Source organism: Cuculus canorus, chromosome 17 (assembly GCF_017976375.1).
Source record: "Cuculus canorus isolate bCucCan1 chromosome 17, bCucCan1.pri, whole genome shotgun sequence".
Taxonomy (NCBI): domain Eukaryota; kingdom Metazoa; phylum Chordata; class Aves; order Cuculiformes; family Cuculidae; genus Cuculus; species Cuculus canorus.
The window spans coordinates 13,014,680-13,029,651 of NC_071417.1; the positions used below are offsets into that span (position 1 = coordinate 13,014,680).

Here is a 14,972-nt window from a genome sequence, read left to right on the forward strand (position 1 = left end):
TAGTTGCCATCCCTCACTCTTATTAGTTTCTTGTGCATCCCTTCTAATCATATTTCCTGCTGATGTGATGACATTTCAGTTGGCACGTTTAGAACTTGTAAACCGTAGAGGAAAAAAAGTTCTGGGTTACACTTGTTTTATAATCGCTACCTGCAACTCTGACCTTCAAGGACAACCAGTGTGTTGTTCAGCACAGTGACACCTCTCACATGTCTCTGCAGTGATGGTGCTGACAGCAGACACGTAGTCGTTCTGCTGCATGATAGTGAAAAGTAAGGTAGGCACTGCACCGAGCTGTAAGAACTCCTGTAAGGGGGAAGCCGCAAAATAATTATACAGAATAGAAAGCTGAATATTGTCCTCGATGCTCCTCTTTTTTTTTTTCCTTCCTTATCTTCCAGGTCAAGGAGGAGCAAGTTGTCTGCACGTAAGATCGGCCTGCAGAAGCTCTGGGAATGGTGCATTGGTATCATACAGATGACATCACTGCCGTGGAGAGTTGTAATCGGGCGGCTCGGGCGCCTGGGCCACGGGGAGCTGAAAGGTACTGAAATGTCAGTGCTGCCACTGCCTGGGGCTTGGGAGTGAAGACATGGCCCTAGCGTGCAGGGCAGAATGACTTAGATCATGAACCTTTAAAAGCAGAAATCTGAGAGATAACCTTATCCTGGCACTGAGTTTTTGTACTGGTTTGCACAGACTGTTTGCTTGTTCGTACACTGGGTTGACACCCTTCCCTTGTGCCTTGTGTTGTGTAGGGTAACTCATAGTTGTGCAGGGTATTCCCAAGTGGAAGTTGTGGGTTTTGTCACATCTTAGAAACAGATCTGAACAATAGTTCTCCTGTCACAGGAATAGGATTCAACTCTGATTCCTACACTTAACTTAACAAACAAAAATTTCATGCTAACAAGTTACTGAAGAAATGTCATTGTTTCTCTGTGATACACAGAACTGGCTGAGCGCTGGGGTCAGCCAGCAGCAAGGTACGCTGCGGCCTGCAAAGAGCTCCCAACACTTAGCATTCCCACCAGCTCTAGGGGAACTGAGAGGGAGCTCTGGAGTGGTGCAGGTATAGGTGCCTCCTCAATCCAACAAGGGTAGGAGGGACTGACTGCCTTGCTTCACTTCAACAGTGATTCCTCTCATGCCTAAATACACGCCTTCAATATCTTTTCTTCCATTTCTAGTGGCTGCGGCCACTATCTGGGCTTTGTTTGGCAACAGATTAGAAGAAAATGAGATTCTGAGAGGGTGCTGTCAGTCTCTATCTATCTGCTGAGTTGGGACATATATCTGCACCTCCACTGGAATTTCCGTTCTTTAGTGTATTTTTATTCATAACAAGGTTTAACAAGATTTCTCTGGTGTTGAGTGTGTGAATTCCTATCTCTGCTTACATTTCAATATTGCAGTCATGCTGGTTTGAAGAGCCATCACACAGCTGGCGTAGGTGGGGAGCAGGGTCCAGGACAGCACGGTGTTAGCAAAATATTGCTAATGTTTTCCTGTTTTCAAACAAGTTCTGGCTCTTTCAGAACCCCCTTATATTCTGCTATCATCTTATCTATTTCAGACTGGAGTATCCTCCTCGGGGAGTGTTCCCTGCAGACAATCAGCAAACAGCTAAAGGAGGTGTGCCGCATGTGTGGCATCTCATCAGCAGACTCTCCTTCTATCCTCAGTGCCTGCTTAGTGGCCATGGAGCCACAGGGGTCATTTGTTGTGATGCCAGGTAAATTTTATCCAGCTCTCTTCTTCTTTTAGCATACTTTGCACCTAAGCACATTAATTCTGGGAGACCTCCGAGTCCAATGAGAAGACCTTGTAATTTTGAGGTGCCCTTTATTTATTTGTTACATTACCTGAGCACATACTTTTTAATGTACATGGTGACATATCTCTACCAACTACTCTGTTTTTTTAGTTTAGAAATAAAAGATTACTACATGAAACAGAATTGAACGAGCTTGAAAATTACTCAATTTGAATAACTTTCAAAGCAGAGATTTTGCAATGTGAAAATAGATGGCAAGTTCTGCTTTTTTTTATGTCAACCAGAGTGGGATGTATTTCATTATTACACAGATGTATGTGTCAAAAATGTGTTTAACTTGCTCATTTAACAAGTAAATCCTTGATGAAGGGACAACAGAATGAAAGAAAAGGTGGGGCCTTGTATGGAAATTCACACAGCTAAATATTATCTACACAGCTTGTGATCTTAATTTCCAGTTCTTCTACTAATGTATTCTTTTTAAGATAAGAACCTTTAAACACGTGTATTAGCTTGCAAACCGAGATTAGATGCTTAGAAATGTAATTGAATACAGAAAATAGATTTTGAAGATGATGCAAATTAACATCTCTGCTGTTGCTTCGGTTCTGGAAGATGCTGTCACTATGGGATCAGTGTTTGGGCGGAGTACTGCGCTGAATCTGCAGTCATCTCAGCTGAACACCCCTCAGGATGCCTCCTGTACACACATCCTGGTTTTCCCAACCTCGGCTACTATCCAGGTGGCACCAGCGAATTACCCAAATGAGGATGGATTCAGCCCTACTAACGGTGTGTGTCGGGTGTGAGTGGGATACTCATGAATGCCCAGTGGCCTGTTGAGAACACCAGCAGGGCTGCACCAGCCACGAATGAAAACCGAACGCTGATGCTCTCCTGTGGGCCCCACAGCACCCTGACTTCATGTACAGAGAACAGTACTGAACTTTGTGGTTAGGAGATCATGAACGGTGTTTTTCTGAACTTCCTTTTCAGATAACCGTACTGATTTATCCCCAAAATGATCCTGACAATCTATATGCAAAAGGGCACAGACTAAGAAGTGTTTTTTCTTCTTGTTGTGACTTGTTCAGGCCAACTTATTTTATTGTAGTGGCTCGCTTCATGCCCTGGTGTGCACAGAGCTTGTGAGGCAGGAGGTACTTGGGTTAGAATTTTAATCTTCCTGTGAAGCAGGCAGAATAGACCAACCTGAGCACTCTCAATGTCAGCAGCGTGTTTTCTCAGGCATGCTTAACCCCATAGTTTGTGTCAGCAAGACTCTGGTTAATACTTTCTATCAAATAATGTTTTCCTAACTGTTTCACCATAAATCCTGAAGAATTATTATTAAATAATTTGAAAGAGAGTAACTACACACATCTACAATAGAAGTATTCTATGAAGAGAGAAGTTAAACAGTACAGCGAGGAAGAAAAGCCCGCTATTTTCAATGCAAGGGCCTGCTTTGATCTGTTCCTCCTGGAATGCCGGTGGGCCCTGCCGGAGGGAAGTTGCCCGCTGAACACTGCAGCAGCTGTCCTTTCAAGGCCCCACAATCCTGACTTGAATGCTCTGCTGACAAATATTTAACCTGCATTAACCTGCCCTTTAGTGCTTCAGATGCTAATTAGAACCTGGTACAAGAACTGGCGTTTTCTAAAATGGTGTTAAATTTAATTTTCTTAACCCTGTTCTACTTAATGATTAAACAGCTTCCTAGGCTATTAGCTGTCTCATTTATGCTTTGGAGGCGAAGCAGAGCATGACATTAGTTCTGTGTTGTTTACTGAGGTTGTAGGACAGAAGTTAATAAACGAAGTGAATTCATTGCTCTTGCCATCCTGTATTTCACTTCAGAAGATGAAGGAATTTCAGGTGAAATTAGCTCAAAACACAAACATCCTTTTCCATTTTCATGCAAAGTAAATTCTTCAAGATGAATTATTTATTAGAAAATGTAGAAATGTGTGACTCTCTTTAGGGCTCCATGTGTTCGAGTATAAATTTGGCTGCAATTGTAATTAATCCAGTTAATTCAGACAGCTCCCACTGTCCCTTTCAGTCCCCAAAGATGTACTTTAAATGTCATTAAAATGGTCATGTTTAGCCACCTTTGCCTGCTAAGAAATCTGAATAAGGGAAAAAAACCCTATAAACCATACTGTGATGCTTGTATTTTTTTTTTCTCTGTGCTTATGAAGTCTTAGCTTTCTATCACGGAAATTACTGGTGGCATAACTTGTGTCTCAAATGGCTGAGTAATGGGATGCATTCCCATGGAATGCAAACACGTCTTCACTGTATCTTGATGCCCTTCCCGCATATTAGGAGAAACCAAATTAAAGCTGGCAGTTACAATAATACAACTGTATTTAATGTCTGAGAAGAAAGCAAAACATCAGAAGCTGCATTGTAGGAAATCCTGGTGCAGTGTTTGAAATAGTCATGAAATAATCACTCCCTGCCCTCACTGAGGCTGTCAGCAATTTCCTAGAAGCTGCTAGGGCTGCTCCTGGAATATTTGGAGTGCTGAGGAACCAGGGCTGTTTAGCCTAGAGAAGAGGAGGCTGAGGGGAGACCTCATTACTCTCTGCAGTTCCTGGAAAGGAGGTTGTGGCGAGATGGGTACTGGGCTCTCCTCCCAGGTAGCAAGGAATGGGATGAAATGGCATCAAGTTGTGCCCGAGCAGGTTTAGACTGGATATTAGGAAATATGTCTTCACTGACAGAGTGGTGAAGCCCTGGCAGAGGCTGCCCGGGGCAGTGGTGATGTCTCCATCTCTGGAGAGGTTCAAAAAACGTGTGGCCGTGGCACTTCAGGACATTGTTTGGTAGGCACAGTGGGTTAGGCTGATGGTTGGACTGGATGATCTTAAGAAGTCTTTTCCAACCTTAATGGTTTTATGATTCTGTGATTTTGAGTAAATGTGCCGAAGCATTGGGGTGTGGAACTGGAAGCCCAAAGAGCAGCATCTGCTGAGCATAATGCACAAGAGTTGTTTAATATCCTTCAAGTGTCCTCTTAATGGATTTCTGTGACCAGGTGTCATTTTTTCTGTTAAAAAGTTCAGTTCGGATTCTGAATAAGCTGAATTTTTGTTCACTCTCTGACCATTGTTAGTGTGTGTCTGCCAGCTTTTACTTTCAAGTGCGTGCGGCGGCAGTCAAAGGTGCTAAGAAGGATTAAACAGTGCAGTGTTTATTCCTGCTTTCATCTGTCTTAGAGTATGTAAAAAAAAAAAAAGGGAATGATAAGAAATTAAAGGGAATGGTAATAAATTCCCCTACAAGGGCATATAGTGATAGGACAGGGGGAATAGCTTTAAATTGGAAGGGAAAAGATTTAGACTAGACATTAGGAAGAAATTTTTCATGATGAGAGTGGGGAGGCCCTGGCCCAGGTTGCACAGAGCAGTGGTGGCTGCCCCATCCCTGGAGGAGGTGTTCAAGGCCAGGTTGGATGGGGCTTGGAGCAACCTGATCCAGTGGGAGGTGTCCCTGCACATGGCAAGGGCTTGGAACTGGATGGGCTTTAAGATCCCTTCCCACCCAAACCATTCCATGATTCTACGATGACTCTAAATTGCAAAAGTTTTCTTGCAAAAATGAGTACAGCACATTGGAAATTATTCTTTCTTTTCCTTTTCAGATGACATGTTTGACCTCCCATTCCCAGATGACATGGACAATGACATTAGAATTCTAATAACAGGGAATCTTCACTCCTCACCAAATTCCTCCCCAGTTCCTTCCCCTGGATCACCATCTGGCATTGGAGTGGGATCTCACTTCCAGCACAGCAGGGTAAGGCTGCAGCACTGTAGGGCACGTGCTACTGAAAAGAAAACATAAAAAAAACCCAGCTCCTCAAAAAAAAAAAAATAAAAAAAATCTTCATTTCCTGTAGAGTCTCCAACTTAATTAGGTCAACAGCAACCAGAAATTAACGTAAGTCTTGGCTAACTGCTAGTGCAGGGGACGCCTCTGCCTTGACTATCTAAAATTAATTGTGAGTGTAGAAGATAGTTGAGAGGAAGAGGGGGGCTGAGAAAAGCTTTATTTCTGTGTAGCAGAGCCATAGCTAATGATGCCATATAAATGAATCTGTACTCATCCATGTTTTTCTGGAATTGTATGGAATGTCCCTGGCACAACTGGACAAGTCTTTGAGAGAAAGAAAGAGATGACAGCTTTGTTCATATTATAGGGGAGCCAAGAAGGGAGATAATTCTCCTCATAAAGAAACCCTACCCATGGAAACTCCATAGGTGCTGGATGTTTATGCAAATGTTTTCTTAGTAAAAATTAGCCCAGAGCACAGAAAGTCTGTAAGATAGTTTCGTTTGAAGTGGTTTTTATAAAGTTGGTTCCAACATTTGTGATTACTTAAAATGCAAATTATTTTTGATAATTCAAGGTATTTTTTTGAATCAGCTTTAGCTTTGGATCATGTTTGATGGGAATCTTTTACTTGTACACGTAACTGTAGAAGAGATTTACCTCTACTCTTAAAGTGGTTTCTATCACAAGTAGTTAGAAGTTTGATGCTTCATAATTTCCTGCAGCAAGTTTTATTCTATAAATGGGACATTTAAAGCAGCAGCATGTTACAGTATTTTATTAAAGAAATGGGCAAACTTTTATACAAGAAACAGACAACCCCGTGCATTTAAGAGTTCTAGGTTTGTGAACTGCAGTAATTTCAGTAGCTGTATGTGGACCTGTGACCATCACTGGTGCCTTTAAACAGTTTTATCAAGGGAAACTACATCTGTTGTGAAAGAAAGATACATGAAGAGACTTCGAGGAGGTGTACGTACAGCTGGGTTTTTGCCCATGAATGATGCTGCTCATTCAGCCTCTGTAACAAAGTGGTGCAGTTTTCTAAGTGTAAATAAGATATCTCCAGAAAAGAATTCTCATTCCCTCCAACTGACTAACTGGTGTTACTTTCACCACCTGGAAGAATTTTCCTTGCAACCTCTGCCGAAGTGCTTCAATATTCAGCTTAATATAGACTGAGAGTGAAAAATCACTACTGCATCAGCCACAAAAATGCTAATACTGTGTATTCAGTGCACAACCGCGTTACCTTATGTCAATAGTCCAACCCACTTTTCAAGGGCTAAATAATTACATGTTACTGTTGCTTGGTTATTTCAAACAGGTATGTGGGCAAATTAGAAGTTTTAAATTCTGTTTCTAAACCCTCCAGCCATAAATCATGACTCCTCACTCAGTACAATTTCTCTGCCTTATTCGGTTCATTCAACAATCTCCATTCTGTACTGCTTTCAGAAGTGCGTTTACAAAACTCTGTCCAACTGGCTTGAGAACAGCACGGAAAGGTTAATGACCAAAGAGCTTAGGGACCTGGACAAGCCATTTCTAGATGAACCTGTCATAGTAATTCAGTTTAACCATTAACAAGGGCCTAGTAATTGATGTGTAATTTTTGGTTCTAAAAAAGCAACAGCGTGTGATCATTACCTTGTGGGTCAGGGAAGGTCAAGCCTTCGCCCATGTAACCCGTAATTGATTGCTGCAGTTTAGAATGGAAGTCCTGATTGCTCAGCAGCCAGTTTCAGAGTTGCTGTTAGGCTTTTCGAGTGCCCGCAGCCAGGTGAGCTGCAGCCTTCTCTAAGCTTTATGGAGTGTTTAACTTCCTTTGATTCCTGATCAAGATATTACCTTTGGAGACAGACCTGCTTGAAGGACTAGAGGTGAAAGCTTTGTGATGAGGCCATTTTCTGTGCCATGGAATTTTTTTTTTTTCTTTCTTACCTATTGACTTAGGAGATGTTTATGGATTAAATGAATTGCTATCCTCATCTTCTGGGATAAGGTACAAGCTAAAATACTTTACAAGCATCTTTGAGGTTTTTTCCTCTATGAAAGAAAAGTAAAAGCAAAATAATAAAAGGGTATTTCCAAAAAAACCAAAGTGTTCTTGAAATAGGAACATCCTCTAGAATGGAATGGTAGGCACCCTTTCAGATACCTGAGGAGACCCTTGCAGCTTTGGTAACACTGTTCATGATCTGCAAGGGTCTATCTCTATACGCACACACAGGACTGAGGTAGGCAAGCTCACACCCAACGCCTTGGGTATGGAAGGCTCATCTAGGTTTTACTCTGCAGAAATCTGCACAATGTATGTGCTGACAGGCGGTGACTCAAAGTCTGATGAAATTGGTTTTACAGCTGTTTGTCTTGTTTAACTCTCCTCTCCTCTCCAAATAACTGCTGGGTCCATATATAAGAATCAGTAATTAATACTGCAAAAGTACAGACTATAAATAAATAACTGAAAGAAACTGAAAAGCAGGGCAGATGCTTCTTTTTCCCCACCCTTCACTGACTGAAGGATCGCTCATTAGTAACAGGACACAACTGGATTAAAGACTGAGTGATTAGTAAACAGAATTAATGTTACTGGAATGGGATGCAAGATAAACGACAAACCTGTCTTTTCACCTCTTCTTTCAGAGCCAAGGGGAGCGTCTCCTCTCCAGAGAAGCCCCTGAAGAACTGAAGCAGCAACCTCTTGCTCTCGGATACTTCGTGTCAACTGCCAAAGCTGAGAATCTTCCGCAGTGGTTCTGGTCATCCTGTCCTCAGGCACAAAACCAGTGTCCCCTCTTCTTGAAGGTCAGTCTTGGTGTCCTTTCACAGGGAAAAGAGAGAAGAATTGTATTTATATCCTATGAATTTTCTTTGAACGTTGGCTTTGCATGTTACTACAGCTGTGACAGTACTGGAAACAGAAACACAGTCTTAGGTTTAAATGTAGTTAAGACAGCTGGTTATTAAAACTGTATTCTGTTTCTAAAGCCATTACCTGAAAATCAAATAGTTAGGCAGCTTCTAAATACAAATCATCAAAGCTGTGTCTGGTGTTAGAAAGTGTCCCAGTTTTCATATGCAATGATGGACAGGAGGGACAGATCTTCTGTCCTGCCACAATGCAGTTACAACACAGTTTAACAGTTAGACAGGAGAGTGGCACCTCAAGATAGAGCAGTTACTGTCCATTTCTGTGCCCCGGCTGGAGTGGCACTGTGGATCTATACTGTTAGAATGAAGTTGATACCTCTCATTCCAGAACCTGTAGTGCAAGACGTGTGCAGCAAGTTCACTACATTCCCTGATCCCTGCAGAGTGTCACACAGCTCCTTATTTGAGCTGTGTCACAAAATGTGAGCTGATGAACATGGAAGGAAGGTGGAAGATCTGCCTTGAATAGGATCACATACCTATTCGAGCAAACAATGTACAGAAAAATTAAAGATAGTACTGCTTATTTTATCCATTCCCAGCCTAATTAACAAATACTAAACATTTTTGCAAGTCTGTTCACTCAGTTCTCTCAGCTCTGTCTATCAGGCATTTATGAACATAAAGGTGTTCAGAATGTCTTCCCTCATGCTAAAAAAGCAGTTTCTGGACCGATGTTAGCAAAGCCTTGCAGCCGGCACGGCACGCTTTCTGTTCAGTACAGCACTGCCGCCAGCAGAGTGCCGACCCCTGCTCCTCGCACTGCACTTTTCATGGATAGATTTCCCCGAAGCGTGGGCTTTTCTTCAAACTGACAGAATGGGGATTTTAAAATAATATAAAAAATAAGCTAGCGTGGTCTTGGAGCTAGAGGTGAAGTTTTATGCTAAACTTAGAGCTCCCTTTTCTTTGTGAATGAGTAATCCAGAGGCTGTTTCAGTTCAAGCAGTGAAACACAGCCAGCAGAGCTCCAGGCAACTCCCTGAATTCCCTCTGTAAGCTTATACTAGATTTGTACTGCAAAGAAGGAGCCAGCTCCCTCCATACAGCATCCCCCCAGCTCAACACAGTTCCTCTCTCAGATCTAGGCTAAATTAAATGTTTCATTTGCGTTGGATCATGCTAGTTTGGTTTGGACAATTTTTGACTCATGCAGGAACTTGTACGGTGTTCAGTAAGCAGGTGGTGCTGGCTCTTTCATGCCGCACAGTGCTACAATGAAGAAACACGTGCGGCATGTGAGACGTACAGATTTGAGTCATCTTTGTCTGATTTAGATTAAACATTTCTGAGCTGAAGTATTTCACTTCTAATGTGCGTGCTATAATTGGAGGAGTATCAGTTTAAGGTTTTGCCTCGGCAGGCTGCGTGGTGGATTTGGGAACCCACTTGCAAGGCTCTCGTGGGTGCTCTTACCCCTACATATGGTCAATATGAAATCCCTTTCCTACTTTTGTATAAACTAACACACAAGCCTTGCTCCAGAAGGTGAGACAGACAGGGAAAGCACAAGAGCACAGAGCAGGACCAAGGCGGTACTGGGGGGTGGAACCTCACTCACCTCTGTGCTGTTATCTGTGACGGGTTTTTCCTGGGAGAGTGGTTTGCTATCAAAATCCCCAAAGAACCACTGATGCATCCCAAGGGTTTCTCCTCATCGCTTCTTCCCTGACTAAAATTAAGAACAGAATAAAAGAATCTTTTTTAATGATCCTTGATTCCAGTCAAGAAGAGAATTCAGTTGCTCAAAAATGTAATTGTTATGGAATGTGGAAATGCACATTGTCACAGTGGGTTCAAGAAAGGACTGCCAACGTTCCTTGCTATCCCAAGACCATTCACAATGTGTTTGTTCACTGTGGGTCTTCCGGAGTGCTCGCTATATGAAGGGTTAATCTGTGCTTTTTCCTTTATGCAGGCCTCATTACATCACCACATCTCTGTAGCACAGACAGATGAGCTTCTACCTGCCAGGAATTCCCAGCGAGTTCCTCACCCCCTTGACTCTAAAACTACATCAGATGTCTTGAGGTAATGTCTTCTAGGTTTTGCATTTCCTCCCTAAGGTTACGGGGACCTTTTCAATGTGACACAATTATTTCTTGGCTTTATGAACAGCCTGTAACTCTGCTCTGCCCTACAAGTGTGTCTCGGAGCAGTGGACAGCTCTGGCTTTAGCTGCAGCCTCCAACACCAAAGAGCAGGACTTTAAGGGTTATTTCATCTGTTTTCCATAATACCGTACAAATTGTGAAAGGAGACCGACAAACAGCTTTCCATTACTGTGCATGCCTTGGTTTGCCTCCCAAGGATTGTTCTGCTGAGCTGATGGTCTCATCTAGACTGTGCCAATAGTTATTTTTCTTCACCAAATTGAACTGATTTATAGAAGGAGATAAAAGCGTTCTCCTGATGTCACTATCTTAGGAACTGGGATAGAGAGACATTGCTCCTGAATTAATGCAGAGTTGAGTATTGCATTGTACAAGATAAACAGAGCACTGTGTGCCTCCATCCCACCTGTTGGCGACTGAAAAAGGTCTGGTTTATGAGCTGGCACACAGGGTGGCACTCACCAGGGAACAAATGTGTGCATTTCAGCAGGTAGGAGGTGTTCACAGGAAGCACAAAGAGTAATCTAATCTAAGAAAATTGATGTTGTGTTCTTCTAGAAGATCTGACTATACATCCTTAGAGGACTGAGCCGTCCAGGCACTACTGTCTTTGCTTTGAGTAAAAATATGTTGCAATGTACAGAGAAAGAATGAGATAGAACAGACACATGTTACAGCATGAGAAATTTGCATCAGATACAGGGTCACAACACAGGTTGCCCAGTGAGACAGTGAAACCCCCATCCTTAGAGGTGTTCAGGCCCCAAGGCTGTGAATGCAGCACTGGTGGCACCAAGTCCATAGTCTCTGCTCTGTACTGGGCAGGGCCTACACTGAAATAGCTTGGGTCGAGTTCAGATATACCAAAATTCACGCTTCCCCGACGTGTGCCTTTGCAGAGAGTTTCCTCCTTAGCCAGCACCGCCAGCGGCCATACAGCCAGGCAGCCCTCATGGCATTGTGTCACCAGACCAGACCAGAGAGAAGCTGAAGTAAATCTTCTAGAAAAGACAAGGAGATGAAGCAATTCCAGTTTCATTTCTCTGCATTTCTCCTCTGCAGGTTTGTTTTGGAGCAGTACAATGCACTGTCCTGGCTTACGTGTAACCCTGCCACTCAGGATCGCAGCTCCTGCCTTCCTGTCCACTTCGTGGTGCTCACTCAGCTGTACAATGCCATCATGAATTTACTCTAATAGATAGAAAAGCACTTCTTCTGGCTTATTCTCCCCTCAACTGAGAAACGTGCCACAGTCTGCAAAGATCACAGTTTTGCTTGTCTCAGACCAGTCCTGTGCTGTGCTTCTGTTCCTCCAAAAGCACATGTGAATTCTGCAGTGTTCAAACTCATCTACCCATCAACATCTCTGGCAGCTTCAGTCCAAACCTTGGGAACATCCACGAACAGTGAACACACAGTAACCTCACGCCAGTGTTAGTGTGGTGGCCCAGTAACCACTGGTCAGTGTGATGATTTTTTTTAATATTTTATTTTTTTAAGGACGACTCGGCTATCTTTTGCATTAGGAACGCTGAGAAGCAACCAAGAGCCCTGCAAGTCAAAACACTTGGTGGTGGCCAGCTTGGGTTGTCCAGAACTTGTCTTGTTTGATCATCATAAACTGGGACTTTGCAGAAGGAAAAAAAACCCACAAAGCACGCAGTTGTAGTAACTATTGGAATTTTCTGTCACCCTGGAGTTCCCATCAGAGTGGACTGGGATGAATGCATGCATTTGTTACCTGTCCATGTAGATATGAATGGTCTGGAGATACTTTATTTATTTTTAGGTTTGGGGAGGGGAGGGATTAAATTATAAAGGACCAGGAACAGTTGAATATCTTAGAAACCCAGCTCCGTTCCACTGTAGGGTTATTTATCAACATACCTCTCACTCTTCTGATCTAGACATCAAAACTGAAGCTAAAAACAATCAAGAGTCCAAGCTGGGAAGGGCAGGGCAATCTGCTAAGAAATTTTTATGCATTTTAAGGAATTCTCACCTGTGTTTAGTGTGGTTACAGCGGGGAGCGGCCAGTGTTCAATGAAGGATAACACTACCTAATGGAGGAAGAGAGAGTGAGAGGTAGGAGGAAAAATACTTTAAAGCCCAGTGTAAGGGCATGTGGAAAGTGGTAAATTAATCTATTGTAGAGCTATGATCGAAATATATTTCCAGTAAATTTAGTGATGCTAGGAAACTTTACTGAAACCCAAGTCGCCCTTTAATTCTGGGCAGACTCGTCCATGTACATATCCAAAAATATGGTTTTTGTTTACACTAAATCAGTTACAAATCTGGTGTATTTTTTCTGACTATAGGAATATTATTTCAAAGAAATAATTTTTTAAAATTATATCATTAAATTAGTACTTGAAGTTATACCACTGTGGTGGCAAAGTTACTTTGTTTAGTGAAATGATTGCCATTTTAAAGGTTAATGGCTAATTGAAGTATTTTTATGACTCCTTCATTCCAGGCTTCAAGGGGTTTATATTTAAACTCCATTTTCTAATGTTTGTGGTTGCACTGTGCAGCAGGCACGGACTGCCTTACGTGAGGGGTCGGGCACTTTGATCAGGCTGTGTGACCTAGTTACCTATCTGTGGAGAAAAAAAACTACCAATTTTAAAGTTCTTCCAAAAGACTTTCATGTTCTGGTTAAAAAAAATGAAATTCTATGATTTTAAAAAGTATTTTTCTTGACTAATGTAACATTTAAAACAAATTATATAAAATAATAATAATAAAAAAAAGAATCGCTTGCGTAATGAGAAGGTGAAGTCAGAGAAGTGACCTGTAAATGGATTGTTGCGCTCTCTGCACCAAACCTCTCGTGTGGGATCCTCTTTGCAATGTATAGGTTAAAAAAAAAAATCTGATATCGAACCATTTGTATCTAACGTGTACAGTGTAAAATTGACTTGAAAAATATTGCAGTACTATTTTTTCTTAATCAGAAAAGAAAATTCTCAAGGCCTTTTGAAGAGCATAAAAAGATGAAGATTGTAAACTTGTATAAAAAAATTTAACTTGGGGAGGAAGAAAATGTAAAGTAGACATTTGTAATCTTTTACCATGTGGGGGTTATTTGTTCCCAGGAATCATTGGAACTTTGGATTATTATTTTGTTTGTTCTTTTTAAAATGGGCTGTTTTTATCCAGGGGCATTTCTTCCCCAGAAACCTGGTTCTAAGTAAAAATTAAGAATAAAAAACAAAAGGGCAGCGAGGAGTAGTTTTCATCTGGTGTCTTTTATTTAATTTTTTTAAGTTAAGAGAAGCTGGTGACATATTTATACGTTTTTGTGCAAAATAAATGAATGGCAATAGATTTTAAAGAAAAAATCTTATGTACTTCAGTGTGAAAAGTTCTGTATAATATTTCCCTTAAATATGCATTATTTTACTTGTGAGTTTTTTACTGAATTAATCTGAAATGTACAAGCCCTGGCTTTCCTACAGAGTGAAGAAAGTTATTTTATTTTGTTTTTTTATTTCTAACTTTGGAAATTCATGCTGAAATCAGAATTATTATTACAGTTGTTTGAGCTAAAGGGAGTGGGAGGGGGCGGGGAATGTCCAGCATGCTTGTATGTATATTTCAGAACCTTTTTTAAATGTAAAAGCTGTACATTTCTGGGGAGTTCTGAATTTCTTTTTGGTTTTGTTCTTTTTTTTTTTCTCTGAGCATTTTGCAGTGAGCTTCTTTTATATATAGCCAACAATTTGAAAGAAAAGAAAACAAAAAAAAATGTGAAGTTCATTTTAAATCTACCGTATATCGCTGGTACAATACACTAAAAAAGACTTTGATAAAAAGAAACAATAATAATAAAGACCTCCATTTTAAATGTCATTCATATATACCTTGTGGATGAGAGCTATATACTTTTACACACTTTTTTAGATGAATAAATTATTGAATTACTGAAACTGTTGAAGGAGTTTTATTGTTACGAGTATTTTCTTTCTCTCTCAGATTGTAGCATTCCTAGTGAAGGAGGGCTGGCACCACAAGGTAGAGGTTCTGTGTGAGAGGAAGGGAACTGAAATGCAAGTAAACGCTCTGGTTCCTTTGGAGACCCTGCTGCTGCCCTCCTGGAGTCACCCCAGGGCCAGCCTGTGCCCTCCCTAAGTCGTAGAATCACAAAATGGTTTGGGTTGGAAGGGACCTTAAAGATCATCCCGTTACACTCCCTCTGCCGTGGGCAGGGACACCTCCCACTACACCAGGCCAATTAAGTACGACAGCCCTTGCTTTCCTCTAAACAAGAAAAAGCAACAGCGAACTACAACCTG

At 41.6% G+C, this 14,972-nt stretch overlaps 1 protein-coding gene across 1 annotated transcript in view; it reads left to right on the forward strand.

Moving 5' to 3' along the window:
- Positions 1–14,606, forward strand: part of MED13L (mediator complex subunit 13L) — a 162,068-nt gene extending 147,462 nt beyond the window's left edge. Inside the window, exons 25-31 of the mRNA XM_054082327.1 lie at positions 402–544; positions 1,577–1,735; positions 2,393–2,569; positions 5,430–5,584; positions 8,270–8,431; positions 10,476–10,588; positions 11,734–14,606. Of these exons, the coding sequence (XP_053938302.1) occupies positions 402–544; positions 1,577–1,735; positions 2,393–2,569; positions 5,430–5,584; positions 8,270–8,431; positions 10,476–10,588; positions 11,734–11,866 (1,042 nt within the window). The 3' untranslated portion in view covers positions 11,867–14,606. The remainder of the gene's footprint in view (positions 1–401; positions 545–1,576; positions 1,736–2,392; positions 2,570–5,429; positions 5,585–8,269; positions 8,432–10,475; positions 10,589–11,733) is intronic.
- The last annotated feature ends 366 nt before the right edge of the window (positions 14,607–14,972 follow it).